Source organism: Acomys russatus, chromosome 19, assembly GCF_903995435.1.
Source record: "Acomys russatus chromosome 19, mAcoRus1.1, whole genome shotgun sequence".
Classification (NCBI taxonomy): domain Eukaryota; kingdom Metazoa; phylum Chordata; class Mammalia; order Rodentia; family Muridae; genus Acomys; species Acomys russatus.
Genome location: NC_067155.1, coordinates 38,896,297 through 38,921,645, shown reverse-complemented (window position 1 = coordinate 38,921,645; position 25,349 = coordinate 38,896,297). Strand labels below are relative to the sequence as shown.

At 46.8% G+C, this 25,349-nt stretch overlaps 1 protein-coding gene across 2 annotated transcripts; it reads right to left on the bottom strand.

The window, feature by feature from the left end:
- Positions 1–942: 942 nt before the first annotated feature.
- On the bottom strand, positions 943–17,708 carry Zkscan1 (zinc finger with KRAB and SCAN domains 1). Of its 2 annotated transcripts, XM_051161174.1 has the most exons (6): positions 17,551–17,708; positions 8,822–9,334; positions 8,305–8,455; positions 5,736–5,827; positions 5,356–5,482; positions 943–2,084 (listed from the first exon to the last, which is right to left on the bottom strand). In XM_051161174.1, exons 2-6 carry the CDS (start codon positions 9,245–9,247, stop codon positions 1,192–1,194), a joined length of 1,689 nt encoding a protein of 562 aa, XP_051017131.1. In that variant the 5' UTR covers positions 9,248–9,334; positions 17,551–17,708; the 3' UTR covers positions 943–1,191. The 2 variants fall into 2 exon arrangements, with proteins under 2 accessions (XP_051017131.1, XP_051017132.1); XM_051161175.1 differs by lacking the exons at positions 5,356–5,482; positions 5,736–5,827.
- Between the last annotated feature and the right edge of the window lie 7,641 nt (positions 17,709–25,349).

Sequence of the window (25,349 nt, the reverse complement as noted above, 5' to 3'; positions counted from 1 at the left end):
AGCTCTGCTGTGGAATGACGTCACACACACAGACACTACAGTTAGTGTTCAGTTTCCTTCTGGCAGTGGGTGACAAGAGTCACTTCTGACTGTCTGCGCTATTTATTTACTGGTCCGTGTTCGCAGAGTCTCTGCAGATAGCTAGCCAAGCTTCTGTGTATGTTTAGGACAAAAATAGCACTGACCCTAGGATCAGTGACTGCATGGCCTACAGCTCTGAAGGTAGCACAGTTCAGGGACTCAGAGCGACTCACAGGCTCTATCACAGAGATGACAGTGCTGCTACAAGTCCGTCCTAAGGAGAGCCTGTGCTGTGCTGTCAGGAATGGAACTATATTTCTTGACAACAGAAGCATTAGTTTTTTGGGGAGGGGTGGTGGTGGTTGATAAAGGTTTCCATACACTGAATGATGAACGATTAAAAGACAGTATACAATCAAGTGCTAACCTGTGGAGAGTGCATTAAGGAGTGCTAGAGTGCTTTAGGGACGCTGGAGAGAGAAAAGCATCTTGACTAGTGGCTACTTCAGTAGGACTCACCTCACTGACGAGGGCAGGCCCGTGCACATTTGTTATGGTCCTTGGGACTAGACACTGGCGCATACACCCCTCTTTCAGAAAGAGATAGACATCTTTGGTTTGATTCTGATCAGCACAGTTCCAGATTTCTATAGCTTTGGCAGACTACCAGTGATCAGATATACAACTTTCTGGATATATAACTTGCTTGAGCAGCATATCCCAATGTAGTTTTTGTATTGACTGTCTGTCTGTATTGAGAAATAAAGGTTGTCCAAGTAGAGCAAGTTTGCAGCAAGTGGCCTGGTGACTTCCGTGTAATAGCCACAGAGCCCATCTTGACTCATCAGCTACATGCTGGGGTGCTAGGAAGCACACCTCGTAGGCGTACCGCGTACTGGGGAGCTTGACCTTTCGCTGTGTGCTTTTATCTTGAGTGGAGATGTCCTGAAGGCCATCCAGACCAGCTTTCCTTTGTGAGGACTTTCAGAATTACATTCCTACAGGCCACTGGGAGGCAGAACACTGTTGATGTAACTCTTACGGATCCTTACATGTGACTTCTCAAACAATTTGATGGTGTTACTACTTTTCCCCTGGTGGGCACCTACGTACGTCTGACATAATTCTGGAAAGAAAAAGGGGGAAATGGCTTGATGACACACTCCTGCTTTACACACAACTTTTCAGGAATGCTCCAAAGGCATCCAGAGAGGCCGGGCTGTATTCTGAGGCTCGCTCTCTGGCATGGATTCGATGGTGCAGTGTGAGGGTCGAGCTCCGGGTGAAGGCCTTGCCACACTTAGTGCACTTGTAGGGCTTTTCTCGGGTGTGAATTCTGCGATGCAAAATAAGGTATGAGTTTCGGTTGAAAGCTTTTCCACACTCGCTACATTCATAGGGCTTCTCCCCTGTGTGGATTCTCTGGTGCTTTGTGAGGTCTGAGCTCTGGCTGAAGGCCTTGCCACACTCGTTACATTCGTAGGGTTTCTCTCCAGAGTGGATGCGCTGGTGCAGGATGAGATTGGAGCTGTGACTGAAGGCCTTGCCGCACTCGCTACATTCATGAGGCTTCTCTCCTGTGTGGATGCGCTGGTGCAGGACAAGGTTGGAATTGAGGCTGAAGGCTTTCCCACACTCGTTACACTCATAGGGCTTCTCGCCAGTGTGGATGATTTTATGGCGGATGAGGCTGGAGCTTCTAGTGAAGCATTTCCCACACTCATCACATCTGTGAGTCTTTGCTCCCGAGGGCGCCTCTTCCGGGGTGTTATTAAAGTTTGCACTCAGGCTGAAGCTTCTTCCCAAGCCTTTGCCCTTCTCCCTCGGGCCCCTCTCTCCCATGCTGGGCTTTTTCTCCCTGGCTGTAGGTGGCGCCGGCTCTTTCTTTTCTTTGCCATTTTTCTCTTCAGGGTTTCTCTGTTGCCTTTCGACTACTCTGCCCTGCTGTTCACGTTTCTCTCCAAATTCTTTCTGGAACCTTCCTCCTGTCTCCCCATGTGAGGTGGAATCTTCTTTGACTTCAGCCTTTGAGGTCAACTCATTCCCATTCCTGTTTTCAGAACCTGAAAAGAAAAATAGAAAATACGAATAGCACGGTTTTCTTCTGAATACAGTCACATTGTTTTCTACGCTTCTATGCACCTGGGAAAATGACTTCATAGTAGTAAAGATAAAAGTAGAAAAATTTAGTGACAATGGGAAGAAGAGCTGGGATAAGGGTGGAAAAATAATGACAGTGTTGGTGAGGAGTGCACAGAAGGCCAGGGGTAGGGTGCACACCCAGCAGGGGAATCTCCGGTGACAGAACAGACTGGGCTGCAAAGCAAGATCTATCTCACAGGGTAGCAAAGCAAAGCCAAGCAAAGCAAAAACCAAGAGTATAAAGAATGTGAATACAGACACCAGGTGGGAAGTGAGCAGAGAGTTAAGGAAAGGCTAAGGAATCGAGAAGCTTCAGGGGCTGTTCTGTTATATGGTCACCTGATAACTAATTTGAAAGAAAACATATTTAGCAAGTCATAGCTGGGTGTGGTGGCACGAGCCCCTAATCACAATGAAGGCAGAGGCAGGCGCATCTCTGGGAGTTCAAGGCCAGTCTCTTCTATATGGAGTTCCAGGACAGCCAAGAGATGCATAGCGACCTCTTCAAGGGGGAAAAAAGGTCACAGTGCAGGCTTACTCCTAGCTCCAGAGAGAAAGAGGCAGGTAGATTTCTGTGAGTTGAAAGGCAGCCAGGGCTACACAATGAGACCTTGTCACAAAATAAAATACAACAATAAGAAATAAGTCAAATTGCATTTCCAACAAATATTTGTAAGTTTTACAAAAAGAGAATAGGCAAGACATTCTGAGGAACCAATCAGTGGTGTTAGCAGAAGAAAGGAAAAGCAGACACTCCCCAGCTCTGTCTTATTTTACCAACAAGGAGCCCGGAACCTGGTAGACTGTGGGGCTCCTTGACACAGAGAGCAGTTTTCCTCCACCAGGAAGAACAGCACAGAGCTATTCATGTAACAGAGGAGGGATGAGGGAGCTGTCTGGGGATTCGTTACCAAAACAGCTCAAGTCTTCACCAACTGACAGATGAGACTTATGGGAAGAAACAATTCCTGAGACTGTTATCAGAAGTACCAGAAAACAAAACATTTAAAAAGTGATTTATTTATTCTTTCATTTTTTTTTTTAAATTTTATTTATTATTATGTATACAGTGCTCTGCCTACATGTACACCTGCAGGCCAGAAGAGGGCATCAGATCACATTATAGATGGCTGTGAGCCACTATGTCGTTGCCGGGAATTGAACTCAGGACCTCTGGAAGAGCAGTCAGTGCTCTCAACCTCTGAGCCATCTCTCCAGCCCCAGATTTATTTATTCTTATTTTTAACATGCATTGGCGTTTTGCTGGCGTGCATGTCTGTGTGATGGTGTCGGATCTCCTGAAACTGGAGTTATAGACAGTTGAAAGCTGCCTTATTGGTGCTGGGAATTAAACCCAGGTTCTCTGAAAGGACAGTCAGTGCTCTTAACCACTGGGTGATCTTTCTTGCCCCCAGAAATAGAGTTAATCAACCAGCATATTAAAATACTGAAGTTTAATTTTTATTGTCTACTACTATGTCCCCATATATCATTATTTAGAAGAAAACAAACAAATAAACTCAAAAAGCCAACATAAAAAAGTTGTGTGTGTGTACGGGTGTTTTCCCTGCATATGTGTCTGTGTACCATGCCGGCGCCGGCAGGTCAGAAGAGGGCACTGGATCTCCTAGATCTGGAGCTGCAGATGGTTGTGAGCCACCGTGTGGGTGCTGGGAATTGGGTATGGGTCTTCTGGAAGAGTAGCCAGCATCTTTTACTGCTGAGCCATCTCTCGTGCCCTAAACAATTTTTCAAATCACGAATTTACTTAGTATTTAATGTGTGTGACCATGACGCATGTGTAGGGGTCAGAATACAACCAGTGAGAATCAGTTCCCTGCCTTCAGTATGTGGGTCCTGGAGACCAAGCCCTGGTTGCCAGGCTTGGCAGCAAGGGTCCTTTACTACTGCACTGTCTCGCTGGCCTTGCATGTTGCTTTAAGCGAAGACTCCAAGGGCGTCTTCACCATCCCACGCACTCAGTGGGCTCCTGAAGGCTATGACTAGAGGAGTGGTAACAGCTCATCTTTGACTTATTGATGAGATTGTCATAATCACTGAAGCAATTGCAGAGAAGAGAAAGCTGGCCCGCGTCTTCCCAACTCCAAACAAAGGTCCTATAGCAGCTGGACAATAAGCCAGTGTGTTCCTTTTATTTGTTCTTCAAAGGTTATATAGCAGTGATAGCTTAGAAGCAAAAACCAGTTCCTTTTTGGTTTTGTTTTTGCCCTTTAAGAGACAGGGTTTCTCTGTTTAGCCTTGGCTGTCCTAGACTCACTGTGTAGACCAGGCTGGCCTTGAACTCACAGCCAATCCGCCTGCCTCTGCCTCCCGAGTGCTGGGACTAAAGGCGTGTGCCACCATGCCCGGCTCAAAAACCAGTTCTTAATTTCTACTCATATAAAGTACCTAAAAACCATCCTCCCCTCAAAACCAGTTTGCAAACCAAACCCCAGCTTCTTCAGTGACACCCTTTCTCCACGCCCTCTCTGCTCATCCTCCCGCTGCCCACCCATAGTTCTTGCTATGAAATTTCCTACTACCACACATATCTTTGGGCTTCTTGGTGGCACTGTGTCCTAGGACTCAGTATCTAGCAGAGACTCACGCGACAGCTTTGTCAGCTGGACAGGACATTTTATCTAGCTGATGCCCTTTGGATTACTTCACTCTCCTATCACTCAGCTCTTCCACTGGGGTCGGACCTGGGAACATGATCCTAAGGGAGGGCCAAGCGCAAGGCCATAGAATTCCAATGTGCATATTGAGCAGTTTCTAACAGGACAGAAAAAGACATTTATCCAAGGAAGATGGATGTCTTGGTAGGTTTAGGAACATGGTATTAAAAAAAACAAAACCAGCTGGAATTGGACTGGTGGTTGGTTTGCTGGTTTGCAAACCTCTCCTAGGAAGCTTTTCCCTGACAGAGGCAAGGCAAAGTTTCTGAAGAACATACACTAGAGCAGAAAGAATCCTCCCAGGGAACTGAGTGGTTGGGGAGCTGAGAGACTCAGAGCAGAAGAGTTCATTTCTGATTTCAAAAAGCAGAAACCACCTAGAGGCACCACACCTGCCGGGAGTCAGGGCGTCGGAGTCCCATGCCTCTGGAACTCACAGACACAAAGGCTTCACTTACTGACCAGCACAGAAGCAAAGCCACCCTAGCAGACAAGGGTTCTGCATCAGTCTTACCCTGGGAAAACACAGTCCCCAACTTCTCCTGCCTGCTGTCCCTACTGAGATTCCTCCGAGCCAGGTTCTGACATCCCCATTCCTCCAGGATGAGGGACACGGCCATGTCCTCGATCTTCACCATTGCCTGAAAGCACAGGAGACCCCCAGCTCAGCTCCCTGCAGCATCACAGACATCCCTACTGGCCAAGCCTGAGGCCGCGGTCAGAGCCGACGGCAGGCCTGTGGACTGAAGGGGCATGGGGGAAGGGCACTAACCCTGAGGGGAATGGGGCTTTTCTGTGGGCAGCAAGAGCAAGGGGCCTGGGTGAGGCTCAGGAGAGGGGCTCCAGAGAGGGGCAGACACGGGTCTCAGGAGGGAAGGGGGGTCCATGGCTCACCTGGGAATCTGCGGTCAATAGTGCAGATGCCATCGCCTGGTCTCTGGGATTCCCCTCGTGATGAGGGGCAGGAACGTGGGTGGCAGGGAGAGCTGAGGAGGAGAAAGGGGCTGTGAGTAAAATGGCTCTACTCTGAGCCTCCCTCAGTGAAGAGCCCCAGCAGTTTCTTCCTACAACAGCAGATTCGCTGTTTGATGGCTAGTGACTAAAAAGATAGCTGCTCCACAGGATACAGCAGACAGGAAGCAAGACTTTGGCTTCCACAAGACCTCTACTCTTATGGAGCTCATAAATGGGTCCTTAAAATCACCAGGTCCAAACTTTCTTTTTTTAAAAGAGTTTTTTGTTTATTTATTATGTATACAGTATTTTGCCTGCATGTGTGCTTGTATGCCGGAAGAGGCTGCCAGATCTCATTATAGATGGTGGTGAGCCACCATGTGGTTGCTGGGAAATGAACTTGGGACCTTTGGAAGAGCAGCCAGGGCTCTTAACCTCTGAGCCATCTGTCCAGCCCCCAGCTGGTCCAAACTTTAAAATGAAAAAATGAGGTCCTGAAGAGGGTGATGACTGCGCAGTGTCACTCGGTTTAGAACGGTAGGTCCAGCCTGAACCCCAGGTTCCTATTCTCAGCTTTAGGGTCAGTAGCTCAAGTCTGGCTCTTATTTCCTTCTAGTGCAGGAACTACACCAGGGTATTGGGCTTCCTCCTGGCTATGCTTGTGACCAACACACCTTCAAGACCACAGAACACTGAGAATGACAGGAGGAGAAGGGCCCTTCATATTCTAAGTACATTCTGCCATTTTGACCCCTCCTTCCTCCCTCTTAGTCACAGTAGCTGTCTGATAAAACACACACTGTTCAAATGTTGAGGAGACAGGCAAATGTAGGCAGGTGTGGATCAACACATACAATAAAAGGCAGCCATAAGCCCGCCTGTGACTATCAACTGTATGTAAAGAGTAACAAGAATAAAAAAAAAAATTAAACTGTAAAATTCAAATTTCTCATTTTCCTTTCCTTGGCCAAGCGTCATTAGATTTGGAAATGTTACTGGTGGACAGAGGACGGTACCGAGCTGCTAAGGATCACAGAAACAGACCCCTCAATCACTACACCTTGTAGCTGTCACCATCCGTGAGGCAAAATACAGACTAGAACAGGACCCTAATTAGGCCTTCTCAGAGTTAGGAAAGAAGATAGAACAAGACAGGGAGCAAAGTGAGAACAAATCCACGTCTCCATCCACTCAAGAACAGCTAGTAGATAACAGGCGCCGGCAGTCTCTAAAGCCGTCTCCCCGTCTCCCTGTCTCCCTGAAGCAACAACCTGCTGCTTAGACGCCGAGTGTCCTCTCCAGCTGACCCTGAATGACAGCGATGTAACTTCTGCTTGTGGAAGGGAACTGACACAGGTGGAGTTAAACATACAGAGCTGAATATGCCTGCCGACTGTCTTCCAGGATGCCCGAGAGAGAGGGCGCAACTTTAAGCTCTACTCTCTAATAGTCCTCCTCTAAATAATCTCACAAGTAAAGACCCCAGTGAAGGAACATACTTTAACTTCTGTAACACACTTAAAAAGACAACAGACTGTGTGTACGTGTGTGTGTGTGTGTTTGTGTGTCTGTCTGTCTGTCTCTGTGTGTGTGCGCGCATGTGAGTGCTCCAGGCACCCTTGGATGCCAGAAAAAGCCATCAGATCCCCTGAAGTGCCGAGGCAGGAGGACTGTAAATTTGAAGCCAGCCCTGTGCTACATAGCAAGACCCTGCCTCAAAACAAACCACTGAGGTTGGAAGTAATGTGCCATTTGTTCTGATGCCTCCACTCAGAACTCTGCTGGACGCCCGGAATGTATGCTCTTCAATACGTGATGAAACGGTCAGCGGGTACAAGGTGCATAACTCACCTACCTCTTCAGTAAACACCCAGCCTAAGATTGGTCTTTGCGCTACGCTATAGTAACACGCATACCAACTCTGCAGCACTTAATGTGCCAGGGCCAGTTGGTACCTACAGGGAACCTTCCCCTTCTCTGAGAAGGCGAGGGGAGAAATGGGGGAGGGGTGTGTGGGGGTTGGGACTGGGAAGAAAGGAGGAGGACTGCAATCAGGATGTAAAGTGAATAAATAAATTTAATTTAAAAAAAAAAAAAGGCATATAATCAAACAAGCATGCTTCCTTATGGATTAGCTGGTCACACAGAAAGAGGCCCATCTATTTTGAATCCCTTACTTCCCTACCTTCTCTTGGACGGGAGAGGGCAAGGTCTCATTCAAGGATGACCTTGAAATTCTGAATCCCCTGTCACCATGGCCTGAATGCTACAAGTGTGCACCAGGCCTGCCGTTTTGTTTTGCTTTTGAGTCAGGGTCTCACTATGTGGCCACAGCCGCCCTGGAACTCAGAGACTTACCTGCTTCTGCCTCCAGAATGCTGGGATTAAAGCAGTGCTGGGGATGGAACCTGGTGCCTCACAGTGACGGGCAAGCACTCTCTACCAACCAAGCCACACCTCTACCCTGAACATTTATCCCCCCCCTCCCCCCACGAACCCAGCTTCTTACCTCGGGATGGCAAGAGGCGAGGCTTCCTAGATGAATGCTTGAAGCGAGACCGGGTAGCTTCGTGATGGTCAAAGCTTGAGGACTCCTGAACTGGATCCAGAGGCACCACACCCCTGGCAAGCATCTCAGGCCCATGAACTTGACCCGGGACCTGAGGGGGGAAATGGTTTCTGGGTAAAACTTGTGATTGGCCTTGAACTCCTGACCCTCTTGCTCTAGCATCTCAAAAGACAGGATTATAGGCACCAAGTGCTGTGCCTGCTGCAGTGAGCTGCTTTTAAAAATAGGAATTAGAAATATTAAAGAAAAGCCTCTAAGTATGCCAGTGGATGCTGAAAGGAGGGACTAGCTTCTCCGCTCCCACACTCCTATGGCCAACCACTAAACCCAAAGCCTCACAAATGCCATACACATGTTCTAGAACTGAACTGTGCTTCCAGTCCCCAGAACTCTTTGAAAGAGCCCAGGAGGCTGTTCCTAAGTCTATGCCGATCTTACACACAACACCTCTTTTTACCTGCTGCCCCGACAGATCAAGCTCCAGGTCTTCCAGAAGAGTCACAGCCTCCTCCCCGCTGTCAGGCCGGTACTCCTGCAGCCACACCTGCAGCTCTTGGGGCAAAATGGACAGGAACTGCTCCAGCACCAACAGCTCCAAGATCTGCTCCTTCGTGTTGACTTCTGGTCGAAGCCACTGATGGCAAAGTTCCTTTAGTCGATTCAGGGCCTCTCGGGGCCCAAAAGTGTTCTGGTAGCAGAACCGCCTGAACCGTTGGCGGAACACCTCTGGGTCGGGTGGCGGCGTCTCCTGCAGGCTGGAGTCCTGCCCCCACATGTGGTCTTCCTCATCTTCTTCTTCTACCTTCACGATGACTATTCCATCCTTCTCCTGCGCAGCGTGCGGGGACAGACCCGTGGCTTCCCTTGACTCAGCAGTCATCATGCAGGCTGAGGGAGCTGCTGGGGTCCAACGGGCTCAGGCTGCCCTTTCCGTTCCGGCAATTATCTTCTATCGATTCCTGCACTATTCCTGAGGTAAAACACAAAACAAAACAAAAAACCTCAATATAAAAAAGTGACCTGCGAGCAGAGAAAATGGGTGCTTGGGCTTAAAAGCCTGCCAGTCTAGCATTCTCAGTGAGCTTCTGACTAGTGGAAGACACTGCCTCAAAAAACTGAGGTAGACAGCATCTGAGACCCCTTTGAAAGTTAAAGAGAACTGGGGGTGGGCTGCGGGGGGAGCAGAAGGGGAGGGAAAGGAGAGTGCTTGTAGGAGTAAGCAGGCAGAGAAGCCTCTAACCCGAGAACTTGAGAGGCAGAGGCAAGAGAATCAGGAATTCAACCTTAGCACAGTCCCAGGCTTGCCTTGGCAGTAGGAAGCTATCTTAAAAACCAACACCGAGAACTGAGCATGGTGCCACACACCTTTAATTTCAACATTCAGGAGGCAGAGGCAGGTGGATCTCTGAGTTCAAGGCCACCCTGGTCTACAGAGCAAGTTCCGGGACAGCCAGGGCTACAGAGTGAACCCCTGACTTGATAAATTAAGTCACAAAGAGGTCACTTGCTTTAAATGGTGCGATGTCTTGTTGAGTACCTTACATCCCAAGGGAACCTAGCCTCTCAACTTGCTTGTTCAGTATTGGATCCTGGGATGTCACCTTGCTCACCTGTGCAATATTATGCAAAAATAATGAATTCTTCTGTCTGGCTTCACCTAATCTTGTCTTCAAAGGAGAGATTGGCAACTTTAAAGACACGAGGAGACTGTAATCAGAGGACTCATGGTGAAAAAAACAACAAAAAAAGTGAACGGCAGCGCTAAAGCTCTGCTGACAGCAAGGTCTCACCCATGCAAGAGGAAAAGCCCCAACGCTGATCAAAAAGCCCAAATCAAAAAGCATCAGTAGCCAGGCGGTGGTGGAGCACGCCTTTAATCTCAGCACTCGGGAGGCAGAGGCAGGCGGATCGCTGTGAGTTCGAGGCCAACCTGGTCTACAAAGCGAGTCCAGGACAGCCAAGGCTACACAGAGAAACCCTGTCTCGAAAAAGGAAAAAGAAAAAGAAAGAAAGAAAGAAAGAAAAAAAAGCATCAGTGGCTGCGGATATATCTAGTAGTACCAGGGGCTTGTCCAGTGTGATCGAAGGAGGGCTGAATCCGTGGTACCACACAAGAGAAAACAAAGTCTGAAAATAATTATACAAGCAGAAGTATGAAGTCTTTCTATTGTTATGAAATTCTAACTGCCAAAAAAACCAACTATCAATTACTCTGGAAATCATCTAAATATGTGCATGCTTCTTGAAAAAAAAAAAATCTTATGCTTGAGTGCCTTCATGAGGTTATGTGCAGGTGCCTGGGAGGCCAGAGAGAGCACTGGGTCCGCACGTGGGTGTTGGGAACTGAACCTGGGTCCTTTATAAGAGGGTAAGCACTTAAATTTGGAGCCATCTCTGTACAGCATCAATGTGTCCTTTCTCTAAGAACTTGGAGCTACGGGGCCAGAGAGATATCTTTGTAGGTAAGGGCACTTGCTGTGCAAGTCATGAGGATTGGGGTTTAAATTCTAGCACCAACATCACAAGATGAGAGTCGTACATACCTGGCATACACATGAGCATCAGCACACACAAGTAAATAAACCTTTAAAAAACAAACTTGGAACTATTTTCTATTTTTTAACTCATTTAAAAATCTTCCAAATGAAGAATTTCAATGAAAATGTGTCTTTTATTCATTTATTTTTAACCCACACACACCCACACGTGTACGTGTGTATGTGTGTATATGTGCCACAGTGCTTGTGTGGAGGTCACAGGATTACTGTATCATGTGTGTCCTGGGGAGCGCTCAGGTTGTCAGGCCTGGTGGCAAGAATGTCTACCTGCCGAGCCACCTCCCCGGCTTTGAACTGAAATCTGTAATAATAACAAGCCCCAACTTTCTGGTTTGTCTGCAAGAACTAGTTAGGATCTTTTGGAACCCTTAAATGTTCCATGACACTTTAAATCTTCCACGGCTGGTCTCCTGAGATGGTTCTGTGGTTAAAGCTCTAATTGCCAAGCCTGAGGCTTTAAGTTCCTTCCCAGGTACTAGCACAGTGCAGAGAGAAAACCTGGGAAGAGACAGCCAGCCTTCACTTCCCACGCATACCTTCCCGCCCCCTCTGGCAACAAATGTAAAATAAAAAAAGGAATCTTCCATTTGTTAGGGGCACTATGATTGCACGTGCCTCCTCGGTCCCTACCACCATGTTTGCTATAACACACTATCAGAAGTATTCAATAAATACTAGTGGAATTAATTAAAAAAAAAAAAAAATCAAGGAAGCTGGGTATGGTGGCGCACGCACACCTTTAATCCCAGCACTCCGGAGGCAGAGGCAGGTGAATCACTGTGAGTTTGAGGCCACTCTGGTCTGCAAAGGGAGTCCAGGACAGCCAAGGCTACACAGAGAAACCCTGTCTTGAAAAACAAAACAAAACAAAACAAACAAACAAAAAAAAGAAAATCAAGGAAAAGGAAAACAGATTTGTGAAAGTTTGAATTTTGGTAACATACTAGCATTCAGAGTGATCCATGAGGTGTTGAGTCTGATGACTGCCACTCTCCCATCTGAACCTACTGGTCTTTGGAAGCATTTTTCCTTACACAGCCACCAAAACCAAGTATCCTGGGGCCCAGGATTGCCCAGTGGGCAAAGGGCATCAGGACATTAGGTCTGATGATGGTGGAAAGAACAGATTCCTGCAAGCTATTCTCTGACCTCAGCCTCCACATACTCACCTGCTTGCACGTGAAAAAAGAAATTAATGGAATCAAGAAACTGAAAAGCCCAACAAAGCAAAACCCATTAGAAACAGACCATCTCTAACTGTTTTACATGAGTTAAATCAAGAGCTTTTTAAGTTAAATTAATTTTTGTGTTATACAAGGCCAGGGGGACCAAACCCAGGGTAGGAAAGAGCTCTACTGCTGAGCTAGATCCCTAGCTCAAGCCAATACTTTTAAATCTGGAAAGAGTTTATGATTATAGGGCTCTCACTTAAAAATACTGATTAGACTCAGTAGACATGGGGCCATGTACATGTACTAACATAAAAATCAACATATTTCAGTGTGATATACAAAACATTGAGACCATAACAGGAATGACTAGGTTTAAACAGTTTTATCTGTGTACCCATACATGCACCTGCCACTGTGAGCTACGGGAAGTCAGAGGGCAACTTCTGAGACTCTGCTACCATGTGGGTCTGGAGGGTTGAACTCGGTCCCCTGGGCTGGCTAGAGGGTTGAACTCAGACCCTCCCCAAACTGGCTGGAGGGTTGAACTTGGGGGGCTCCCCCCGCTGGGTGGCAAGCACCTTTACTTGCTGAGCCACAGCATTAGCTCTCAGTGGCAGTTTTGATCATCTTCCCCATATGCTGCTTTGTTTTCACTTGTTTCAGGTCAGTGATGATTTCTTTCCATCCCGATACACGTGACACACAAAGGTCAGTGCAGCATTGTTTGAGGATGGTTCTGGTTGCCCCCAAATACCATCAATGAATCTCTGACACACACCACTTGCAGGGTTTCCACCTTCAGGACACATCCAGCCCTTCCTGTTACTTCTAGTTATATGAAGCATAGCACGGGGGCCATGACCAGCAGGCGTCACTCTTGCTGTGAACAACTCCCACTCCATTTATTAACTCTGCCAGTCAATGTTTTACTCACCCTTCAAGACATTCATTGCCTCCTGATTAGTCTAGTTTAAACAAGAGGAGGGGCTGAACTCTTCACCTGGGGGAGCTGTCCCTGCTCTGTCAGTTCTCTTACCGCTCCCCTTTTGAACAGTGAGGAGCCCAGGGAGATACCCACTAATATCACCTCACCTGCCCAGGCTTAAATTGACGCCTTACCTGCCTGACTTCTCCCTCCTCACATGGTTCTCCAAGAACCAGAGTGAATTGGGTTTTGTTTGTTTGTCTTTTGGTTTTTCAAGACAGGGTTTCTCTGTGTAACCTTGGCTGTTCTGGACTCGCTTTGTAGACTAGGCTGGCCTCAAACTCACATCGATCCACCTGCCTCTGCCTCCCGAGTGCTGGGATTAAGGGTGTGCACCACCACCCCTGGCTTGTGAAAAAAAAAAATTTTTTTTTTTTTTGAGACAGGGTTGTATTATGTCGCTCTAGCTGGCCTCTCACTCACTATGGGGCTGAGGATGACCTTTAACTTCTGACCCTCCTGCCTCCACCTCCTGTGTGCTGGGATTATAGGTATGAGCCATCGTGCCTGGTTGATGCAGGGCTGGGGCTGGAACCCAGGGCTTCATGCATGCTAGGCAAGCGCTCTACCCACTGAGCTACAGCCACAGCTCCCCGAGTGAACAACCCTTTGTTCCTATTTATTGTCCAATCCAAGCTCAAGGCTGGACTCTTTGGTTCTCCACCTCTGTTCTCTCCCTACCGGCCCATAATTTACTTGCTACCTTCCTCTGCTTATTTCTCCTAAAACGTTACAGCCTCAGTCAGTGGGCTCCATTTCGTTCCCACTTTCCCTTCAAGCTTCATTTCCCATCACCCTCCCCGACTCCGCAGAGTGAGTCTAAACCCCGCATCCCAGTCATGCTCTGGCCAGCTCTACCTTTTCAAACCCCACTGCACCTGGCAAACCTAAGCTCAAGTGCCACTTGCCCATCACTGAGTCACAAGGACATTATAAAAGGAGTGAGAGTCGCAGCCAACATTTGCGGGTGCCAAATAACACCTTGACCCCTTCACTGGACCACATACCAACAGTCTTAAGAGGTAGTTATGATTATTATTTTGCTTTGTAATGTTAAAGCTGCAGTTTACAGACATTAAATTACTTATCTAAGCTCTCAGAGCAAGTAAACGCTAGGCCAGGACCCAAAACTAAACCGTCACATCTCAGGACAAGTTCTTTTTTTTACTTTGTTTTCCTTTTTCCAGCATGAGTGTGGGATGCCTGTGTGTGGAGGCCAGAGGCTGACACTGGCTGTCTTCCTCAATTGCTCTCCACTTTACTGAGGCAGGCTCTCTCTCTCTCTCTTGAACCCAGAGCTTGCTGACTCAGCTAGGCTAGCCGGCCAGCTTGCTCGGGGGATCCTGTCCCCATTTTCTCAAGGCTGGCATTAGAGGCATGTGGCCCTCACTTGGGTTTTCACATGGCTGCTAAGCGCAGGCCCTCAGGCTTGTACAACAAACACTTTTCCAACCGGGCCATCTCCGCAGCCCCATGTATTATTATCGTAATTATTTTTGCAGTACTGGGGATCAAACGTGGGTTACTGCTTGACCTTTAAGCTAAAACCCCCACACAAGCTTTCTTTTAAGAAAAATGCATGACAGAAGGATCAAAAGTTCAAGATCTGTTTGGATTTCAAAGTGAGTTCAAGGCCGGCCTGGACAACTAATTGAGACCCTGTCTCACATGAAAACACGAGCCACGTGTGGCTGCACGAACTTGTTATCCCAGCACTTGGGATAGAGGCAGAAAAATGAGGCGCTCACTGCCATCCTGGGCTAGATGGGACGTCCAAAGAGCCTAAACAAAACAACCACCAACAACAAAACACCCCAAACAACAACAAAAAATACAAACTACAAAAAGGGCCAGGGATGCATTCAGTGGCAGGGTGCTTGATCTGAGGCCCTGAGGTCAAACAACGCCTGACTGAACTTACCACGTCACTACTTCCCTCCCGAGTTCAATGTTTCTTCAAATTAAACAAATTAACTTATGAAACTCTGAAAAAAGTTTCTGATGTGCAGTAGGCACTGGGGAAGTTTTACTTTTTAAAACGAACTTGAATGTCATAGCTGTGTGGCAGTGCATTTGCCCAGCATACATAAGGCTGAGGTTCAACCTCAGTACATACAACAAGACAGAAAGCACGAACAACCCAAATGTGGTAAAGCATGCCTGCACTCCCTGCACGTTAGAGGTGGAGGCAGGAGATCTATAGTGTGGGCCAGCCTCGGCTACATAGTGAACCAGGGGCTACACGGGGGCTGCTTAAGAACTGGTCAGAAAAGAAAACAAACAAACAAACAAAAGTTAAAAAGTAAATCCAAGAGATGTAATTGTACATTACAATTTTCAGCCTGCTTAAAAGATTAGCAGTGGAAGAAATCCTGCAACAGCAAAGGCAGCCTGGGCTGGAACAAATGAATTATGTCCCCCACAAATAAGTCACACATCCCCAAGTGCTCTCCAGTATGCTTATTAGCAATGGGGGTAGGGACAGAGGAGGAGAGGCAGAGAACCACTTTTGGGCCTCCTCTGAAATGAAATGCATTCTGACATATCACCGCCTTTACAGAAGACGTTTGCCATGTAACCAGACCCCACAAAGAAAAACCAAAATAACTTTCAAACAAGACAAGACTCAGGGCTCCAAGCTTGGTTTGTTTCAAAGGCTGTTTTCTCCAGGTTCAGCATTTCTTCTTTGGCACAGTCTTGCAAGTTTAAATAAATGATCCTCTACTCCTCCCCCGCTTCAACAACGAAAATAAAATGCTTTACAGTATGAAAAAGATAGCTAGTGGCCGAGAATGGTGACAAGTGGCTGTAATCCTAGCACTCTGGAGGCAGTGGCTGGAATTCCAAGGTCAGCAAGGACTAGAGAGACCCCGTCTCCCCTTTTTTAAAGAATACCTAAAGAATATTAACACCACTGCAGAATGAAAAGCTAAGATTTAAGATTTAGGACACTGGCCTAGTTGTATTTAAATACAATATGAGCCACTTGAAAAATTTCCAAAAGCAGGAGACTAAGTAGAGGAATCAACAAAACATAACAGTACTGAGTTGCAGGCATTTCTGTAATTTAAGAAAGATGAAAATGAATTGGGCGGTGCACGCCTTTAATCCCAGCACTCGGGAGGCAGAGGCAGGTGGATCTCTGTGAGTTCGAGGCCAGCCTGGTCTACAAAGTGAGTCCAGGACAGCCAAGGCCACACAGAGAGACCCTGTCTCAAAGAGAAAAACAAACAAATGAACAAAAAGAAGGAAAGGAGGTAAACCTGAATAAAAGAATGAGTAAGAGTCTTGTGTAGTAATTCAAAGAGAACACAAACCTGAACAAAACATCTGGATAAATCTTCACCATAGATCCCTCGTAAGACAGCTATTTTCCCACATTTGGCCAGCTTTTCACTTGTTGCCGTGGTTACAATGAATTCTTCACAATTCACCAAGTATTTATTGACTGCCTCCAATCCGCCTAGCACTGCCCTGTACAATAAATGCTTTCTTTGGTCCCAGGCCATTAGAACAGCCACTAAGTCAAAGTAAGTAAGTAAGTGTGCGTGTGCGTGTGTGAGAGTGGGGGGGGGGTGCACCCACGCGTGCAAGGAAAGAGGGGAAGGAAGGGGGAGTGTCAAGCTAAAGGAGCTCCTTCTTCTTCTTCTTCTTCTTCTTCTTCTTCTTCTTCTTCTTCTTTCTCTTCTTTTTTTAGTTACAATAACTAACTCCACTCATTTCAAATTTGGAAAAGCCTTTTTGAGCAAAGGCAGTTGGTAAAACTGACAGTTGGCAAATGTCTCACTCAAGGTCATTAAGCCGATCAATCTCCTACCGGCCCAGTGTGATTTCCCACAGATACCCTTCACGTCTCACACACTACAATCAAGCAAGGTGAACTAAAAAAAAAAAACTTCACTAATCTGCAAGACAGCACCTTAAAAAAAAAAAAAAAAAAAAGCTTGACCCGGCAAGAGCTTTTGAAGCATTCGGTCCGTAAAACTGACAACCGCTGTTAAATCTCTACGAGATCTTTAACCCCTGTCAAGCTGCTAGCGCGTTCGCTCAGTGCTGGGAGGCGGTGATCTGGAAACGTCTGCGGAATCTCAAAGCGTGTGCAGAGCTCAAGGTCTTCCGCATCTTTCGCCCTAGGATCCTCAGGGACTGAGGACCGGGGTGGGACAGGGAAGTGATGGACAGTAATAAAACGAAAACTACACAAAACACTTTGGTCTGCAATCACAGCAAATGGCGACGGAGGGAGGGGGACAGAAGAAGAAGCCAGACACAGGGATCACGTCCACTCGTGATCTCCTCCTCAGAAACGTCACACGAGGATGATGACATGAAAAGGTTTCCCCACTGACCCCAGGGATGCAAGCAAGCACAGCCCCGGACCCAGCAGGGCTCCATTCCAAGCCCCCCGGGTGGTCACAGGGCCCACCCTCGCGGCCCGCCCGTCCTCGCGAGAGTCCGCCATGAGACTCACCGTGAGTCTCCGGAGCGGCTTGGGGACGCGGGGCGACCAAGCACGGCTCAACCCAGCCGAAGGGCACTGCACACCGGCCTAGGCCCTCCCAACGCCTCGCCACAGACACAATGAGTCACAAAGACCGGAAGTAGGTCAGCTCCTCACCTTCCGGGACCGCGCTGAGCTTCCGGGTTCTCTCTAGGAACGCCGGAGGACTTTGCATCTCAGTTTCCGAACCTCATTCCCTGCGTCTCTCCTACCCCTACCCCTCACCCCAAGGCCCTTCAGTTCCAGAGGTGACAGATAGAGGTGACGTGATCCTTCCTGTTCAGGGCGTTCAGTTTTTCCTGATGCAGTATCTTCAGCTCTATATTTGTTACTTTCTCCCCTTCTTTTCCATCTGGGGCAGTAATTACAGTTATTATGAAGCAATAATAATAATAATAATAATAATAATAATAATAATAATAATAATAATAATAATAATAATAATAATAATAATAGTAATTGTATGTCCGTGACAGAAGAGCCGAAGCAAGAGTGTAGACAGAGGAAGATCAAAGCGAAGCCAGGGGTGGCTGGTATCACAAATCAGCTCTGGTGAGGTGTTCCAACTGAGAGCGTGGTGTTTTCAAATATTTTGGCCCGTGGACAAAAGGCTATCTATAGGTAGACAAGCTACTTACACTGGTTCTGAGCTTTGCTGTTACAGCAGTTTACAAGGATTTTTTTTTCCCCAGAGAAATCACAGACACTTTTACCTTCAAGGTGTTTTCTGAAACGACGGTTACCGCCTTCATCTCTTTGCCTTGTGGCAATACAAAAATAAGGGTCCACCTAATATAGGGCTCTGTATTCCAAAACAAGTCCGCAAGAGAGTGACAGTACCCAGGAGTTTGACAGCTACTGCTACTGCTTGGGAGAGGTAACTTTATTTTTAAAAATACATCAAGAGTAAAAAAAAAAAAAAAAAAAGCAATTGTAATACTGATAATGGGAAATTCACCCAGAGAAGTAGGAGAAACCCTTATTCACACACAGACAAGCTTTGAAGAGTCCATTCCCCTCGACAGTTTCTTACAGCTTTTTGTAGGTTAGGCAGCAGGCTTGTCGTCTCTGTTTCTGTGACAATCTGAGAGTGGCCTCAGAGTTCCTTAATAATTAGAAGGGATGTAGCTGGGCATGCCTACAGGAATAGATGGTTATGTGGGTAGGTAATAATGTATAAGCACTCGACAGGTAGCAATGACGTATACAGGCACTTGAAAACAACAACACATTTTGGCTGGCAAAAGAGTTTTTCTCTTAGCAAACAGAACTGGTATCTGCAGCGCGACCTTTGTCTGCTGTGACAAACTTCCTTTCAGGTGGCTTCTGGCAAATGTTTGTTTTTCCCAGGCAAGAAGTAGGGGCTATTTACCCCTCCCCCAAACAAATAGAACTTCTAAATAAAACTCTAGCTCGCTTACAGCTTTTAGGCTATTTTTCCTTCCTTTCTTTCTTTCTTTTTTTTTTTTTTTTTTTTTTTTTTTGAGACAAGGTTTGTCTGTCTGTCTTGGACTCACTCTGTAAACCAGGCTGGGCTCAAACTCACAGAGATCCACCTGCCTCTGCCTCCAGGGTGCTGGGATTAAAGGGATAAGATTTCTATTGATCCACCATAGCATACCGCTGGGTGCATATTCATAATCACTTCTTATCAGTGTCACTAAAGGAAACAGCAAAATGGAGAAAAATAATGACCTGAAATCCTTCTAAGTTAATATAACGGCAATGAACTGAAAAATCATTTTACGTTTATTTTATGTGCATGAGTGTTTTGCTGGTATGCACATACGCATGTGTACCATGTGCATCCCTGGTACCCATGGAGATCAGAAGAAGGAATCTGGATCCTCTGGAACTGGAGTTACAGGTGGTTGTGAGCCACCATATGGAATCAAACCCAGGTCCTCTGTACGAGTGCTGGTTTAACCATGGAACCATGGCTCCAGCTCAGCACGTTGAATTTTTTGAAGGTTTTGCTATATAACCCAGGCTTGCCTGAAACTCAGCTTCACATCGATGTTACCCTAATTCTGTTATGATCTTTCACATTTATTTAGAAACCAAGTGCTATTTTTTTTTTTTTTTGTAAACTTAAGAGACCTCCTTGTCCTAGTGATGCTACTTGTCCTTATCACCTTTCCCCAGTGCTCATCTCTCTCAGTGGCAGGCACTCGAATGTGAGCAGAATGACGTTTAGTCTTGTTTCCTCTAGGGTATTGTCTTAGTTAGGGTTTCTTTTTTTACTTTTTCTCTTTCTTTTCTTTCTTTCTTTCTTTTTTTTTTTTTTTTTTTTTTTTGAGACATGGTCTCTCTGTATTAGCCCTGGCTGTCCTGGACTCGCTTTGTAGACCAGGCTGGCCTCGAACTCACAGTGATCCACTTGCCTCTGCCTCCCCAATGCTGGGATTAAAGGCGTGCGCCACCACCGCCCAGCTCTTAGTTAGGGTTTCTATTGCTGTGATAAAACACCATGATCAAAAAGCAGTTGGGGAGGAAAGGGTTTATTTGGTTTCCTCATCCCTGTACACCATTGAAGGAAGTCAGGACAGGAAGTCACACAGGGCAGGTTTCTGGAGGCTGGGGCTGATGCAGAAGACGTGGAACGGTACTGCTTACCGGCTTGCTTCTCTTGGCTTGTTCAATCTTTCTCACCAGGAGGCTAGGAGCAGGGATGGAAACACCCACAATGGGCTGGGCCCGCCACCAGCAATCACTAATTAAGTAACTGCCTTAAAGCTAGACCTTATGGAGGCATTTTCTCGACTAAGGTTCGCTTCTTTCAGATGACTCTAGTTTGTGCGTCAAGTTGACTTAAAACTAGCACAGGTTAAAAAAAAAAACTGGCACAGGTATCATGAGTGAACCTCTAAGTGTGATCGAATATTGGGTCATAGAGCGCCTAGCAGGTGTGTGTGTGTGTGTGTGTGTGTGTGTGTGTGTGTGTGTGTGTGTGTGTAAATGTGCATCACAGGCTTCAAATGCATATACATATGTCTGTGGAGACCAGAGGAGGGCGTCGGATCCCCAAGACTTACAGGGAGCTAGAGTTACAAGCAATTGTGAGCCCCAGCAAGTGTGCTAGACACAAATTATAGTACTTTGTAGGAGCAACAATGGCCCTTAACTATTGAGCTATTTCTCCAGTTCTCTCTGTTGATCTCTCTCTCTGCCTGTTGCTCTCTGTGTGTATCCCTTGCCCCTTACTCCACTCCGACAATGTAGCCCTGATGGGCCTGAAAATTATGATTTTTTTTTTTTTTTGGCTTTAATCTCTGGAGTATTTGTCATCATAGGCTTCAGATTATAGGGTATAGGTTCCAGCACCCATGTCTGTGGCTTGCAATTGCCTGTAACTCCAGCTCCAGGGAATCTAATGCCCTCTTCTGGTCTCTGAGGAAATCTGCATGTACGGGGTATACTCAACCACAGAACACAGACACACAGACACACACTCTTCACACTTTAAAATGAGAGAAAGAGAGATATCTATAAAACGAGTAAAGAGCACTTGTGTATCTGTGTTTTCCAGAGATGATTGGCATATGGGTCAGCAAACTGATAAGACCTAGCCTAAACAGTTGTGGTGCTGTCCAGTAGGCTGGAGGTCCAGAGGGATCAAAAGTGGAAGGAGGAGAAAACTCACACTCATGTGCAAGCTTAATAATAATAATAATAATAATAATAATAATAATAATAATAATAACAACAACAACAACAACAACAACAACAACAACAACAACATTATAATAATAATAACAACAATAATAAAAATTCTCTTCCTCCTCCTTTTTGTCCTTCCCTTCCTCCATCCGTGTGTGTGTGTGTGTGTGTGTGCGTGTGCGTGTGTGCGCGGTGCGTTTATATGTGTGAGTGTAGGTGTACTCGTGCCATGGTGCATATGTAGTGGGGTGGTCAGAGGACGACTGTAGGTGTCCATCATGGCCTTCAACTCTATTTGAGGTTCGATCTTTTGTTTTCCTCTTCCTCCTCCCCCTCCTCTTCTTCTTTTGGTTTTTTGAGACCAGGTTTCTCTGTGCAGTCCTGGCTGTTTTGGAGCTCACTCTATAGACCAGGCTGGCCTGGAACTCAGAGATCCGCCTGCCTCTGCCTTTCAGGGCTGTGGGTTTAAAAGCGTGCATCACCACCGTCTGGCTAAGGCAGGTAGATTTTTTTAAAAAAGTATTTATTATTGTTGTAGACAGTGAGAGTGGTGGTGGTGTGTGTATGTGATGTGTACAGGCGCAGGTGTGTGTGTGTGATGTGTACAGGCGCAGGTGTGTGTATGTGATGTGTACAGGCGCAGGTGTGTGTATGTGATGTGTACAGGCGCAGGTGTGTGTATGTGATGTGTACAGGCGCAGGTGTGTGTGTGTGATGTGTACAGGCGCAGGTGGGTGTGTGTGATGTGTACAGGCGCAGGTGTGTGTGTGTGATGTGTACAGGCGCAGGTGTGTGTGTGTGATGTGTACAGGCGCAGGTGTGTGTGTGTGATGTGTACAGGCGCAGGTGTGTGTATGTGATGTGTACAGGCGCAGGTGTGTGTATGTGATGTGTACAGGCACAGGTGTGTGTGTGTGTGATGTGTACAGGCGCAGGTGTGTGTGTGTGATGTGTACAGGCACAGGTGTGTGTGTGTGATGTGTACAGGCGCAGGTGTGTGTGTGTGATGTGTACAGGCGCAGGTGTGTGTGTGTGATGTGTACAGGCGCAGGTGTGTGTATGTGATGTGTACAGGCGCAGGTGTGTGTGTGTGATGTGTACAGGCGCAGGTGTGTGTATGTGATGTGTACAGGCACAGGTGTGTGTATGTGATGTGTACAGGCGCAGGTGTGTGTATGTGATGTGTACAGGCGCAGGTGTGTGTATGTGATGTGTACAGGCGCAGGTGTGTGTATGTGATGTGTACAGGCGCAGGTGTGTGTATGTGATGTGTACAGGCGCAGGTGTGTGTATGTGATGTGTACAGGTGCAGGTGTGGGGTGGAGGACAGTCTTCCCACTGTAAGTTCCAGGACTGAACTCAGGTCACTGTCAGGCTTGTGTAGCAAATACCTTCATCTGCCGAGCCATCTTCCCAGCTCAGCAAATTAAAAACTGGATTTTATTATTATTTTTTTATTAAAACATTTTAAAATTAATTTATTCTTGTTACATCTCAATGTTTATCCCATCCCTTGTATCCTCCCATTCTTCCCTCCCTCCCATTTTCCCATTATTCCCCTCCCCTATGACTGTTCCTGAGGGGGGTTATCTCCCCCTGTATATGCTCATAGGGTATCAAGTCTCTTCTTGGCAACCTGCTGTCCTTCCTCTGAGTGCCACAAGGCCTCCCCCTCCAGGGGACATGGTCAAATGTGAGGCACCAGAGTACGTGAGAAAGTCATATCCCATTCTCCACTCAACTGTGGAGAATGTTCTGACCACTGGCTAGATCTGGGTAGGGGTTTAAAGTTTACCGCCTGTATTGTCCTTGGCTGGTGCCTTAGTTTGAGCGGGACCCGTGGGTCCAAATCTGCCTATCATAATGTTCTACTTGTAGGTTTCTAGGTCCCTCAAAATTGGATTTTAAAACTCACATCCCTCTCTACTGAGGAGAGTCTTGCCATCTGTACCGTGGCTATGTGGTGCTTTTTCTTCATAGAGCTCTACCCTCCTGGCCATCAGAGCTGCTCTGGAAAGTAAATTCCTCATTCAAACCAGGCGACAACCCTCGTGACCATTAATCCGAGTCACCTTGAGGTCCATTGAATGGCTATTTGTTCATGGAATTGAAGAAGTGTTTCCCCCATGCTTTTGGAGGCAGATGTAGCCATAGTGAGAAAATAAATCTAACTAAGAGAGAAAGGGGGTGGGGGTGGGGGGGCTGGAGAGATGGCTCAGTGGTTAAGAGCACTGTCTCCTCTTCCTAAGGACCCGGGTTCAATTCCCAGTACCCACATGGCAGCTCACAACTGTCTGTAATCCCAGTTCCAAGGGATCTGACACCTTTACCCCCAAAACCAATGCACATAAAATAAAAAGTAAATAAATTATTAAAGAGAGAGAGAGAGGTGGGGGCGTGTTGGTGACACTCAGTTGCTCTTTCCTCTAGTGTTACAGTCACCTTTGTCCCTTCTGGTTGTGTGTGTTAGTGAGGTCGCATTTCTCTGAAGCTTGATTTGACTCCTGGTCTGTCCTTTCTTGGTTAATCTCCATTGTCATCTTCGTAGTCTTGACCATTGCTCTTGGGGATTAGTAAAGTATACCCGGGGGTGTTGACCTCAAACTGCTGACGCAGGAGGATTGTTAAATTCAAAGTGTGCCTTTGCCAAAGAGTGAGTTCAAGGGCAGTTTGGGAGACTTGGGGAGACCCTACCTCAAAGCATGAAGCAAGGGCTCAGCAATTAAGAGCACACACTACTCTTGCAGAGGATTGGGGTTCAGGTCCTAGCACCCACATCTGGGTAGCTCATGACCGCCTGTAACTCCAGGTCCAGGGGATCCCTAACCCTCCTCTGACCTCTTTGGGTACCTGTAGTCATGTGCACATACCACACACAGACATACCTGCGTACATGTACCTGAAAATAAAAGCAAATCTTACGGAAAAAAAAAAAAAATAGAGAGCTGATGTCATAGCATCAGCTTTTAACTTGGCTCGATCCCGTGTCACCTGGGAAGAAGGAATCTGACCTGAGGAACTGTGGTAATGTCTGCGGAACACTATTTTTATTGATGTAGGAGGGCTCATCCCTCTGTGGTGGTGCTGTCTCTGGGCAGGTGGGTCTGGGCTGTGTAAGAAAGGAAGCCGAGCAAGCCAGGAAGCAGTATTCTTCTGTTAGCTTCTGCTTCAAGCTTCTGCCCTGAGTTCCTGCTTATCTATTCCTTTATGTATACAAGCTAAAGTAAGCCCTTTCCTTCCCAAGTTGCTTTTGGTCACTGTCTTATCACAATAGCAGAAAAGTGCACTAGGGCAGCTGGAGATAAAGTTGAGTCATTGAGTGCCAAGGTCCAACCTCCACCCCCACCCCACCTCCACCTCCACCTCCACCACCTCCTCCACCTCCTCCACCTCCACCACCACCTCCACCCACACCATCACCACCATCACCACCGCCACCACCATCACCCCCCCCACCACCTCAACCCCCCACACCTCCATCCCTCACCACCTCCACCACCTCCACCACCACCTCCACTACCTCCACCATCACCTCCACCACCCTCACCTCCACCCCCACCACCGATCCACTTCTACCCACTTCTACCCTGTGAGGACATTTCCAGAGACCAAGAAGGCTCTGACTTCTAATGAGACCGAGAGGAATTTGACTTAATTAATGGACAATCCACTGATAGATAATTATCAACCAACAATTTGATTGTTAATTAACCACATCAATGTATTAGTATTATAACAATATTTATCCTTTATTACGATAATTAGTTTGGCTTACTCGCCTTAGCTGCTCAAGAAGACACTGGAGCTTATGTGAGAAGAGAGACAACGGTCCTGGGCCAGTGAGATGGCTTTACAGGTCAGAGCACTTGATGTTAAGTCTGATGACCTGAGTTTGATGCCAGCAACCCATGGTGAAAGGAAAGAACCAACTCCTGTATGCTCTCCTCTGACTTTACACTCATGCCGTGGCATGTCTGCACCCTTCCCCCAAATAAGTAAATACACACACACACAAAAAAAAAAAATTAAAAAGAGGCAATGATCTTATATATACCCACGTGAGATGATTTCATACTGATGTTTTGAGAAAAGCATGGAGAAACAAGTTT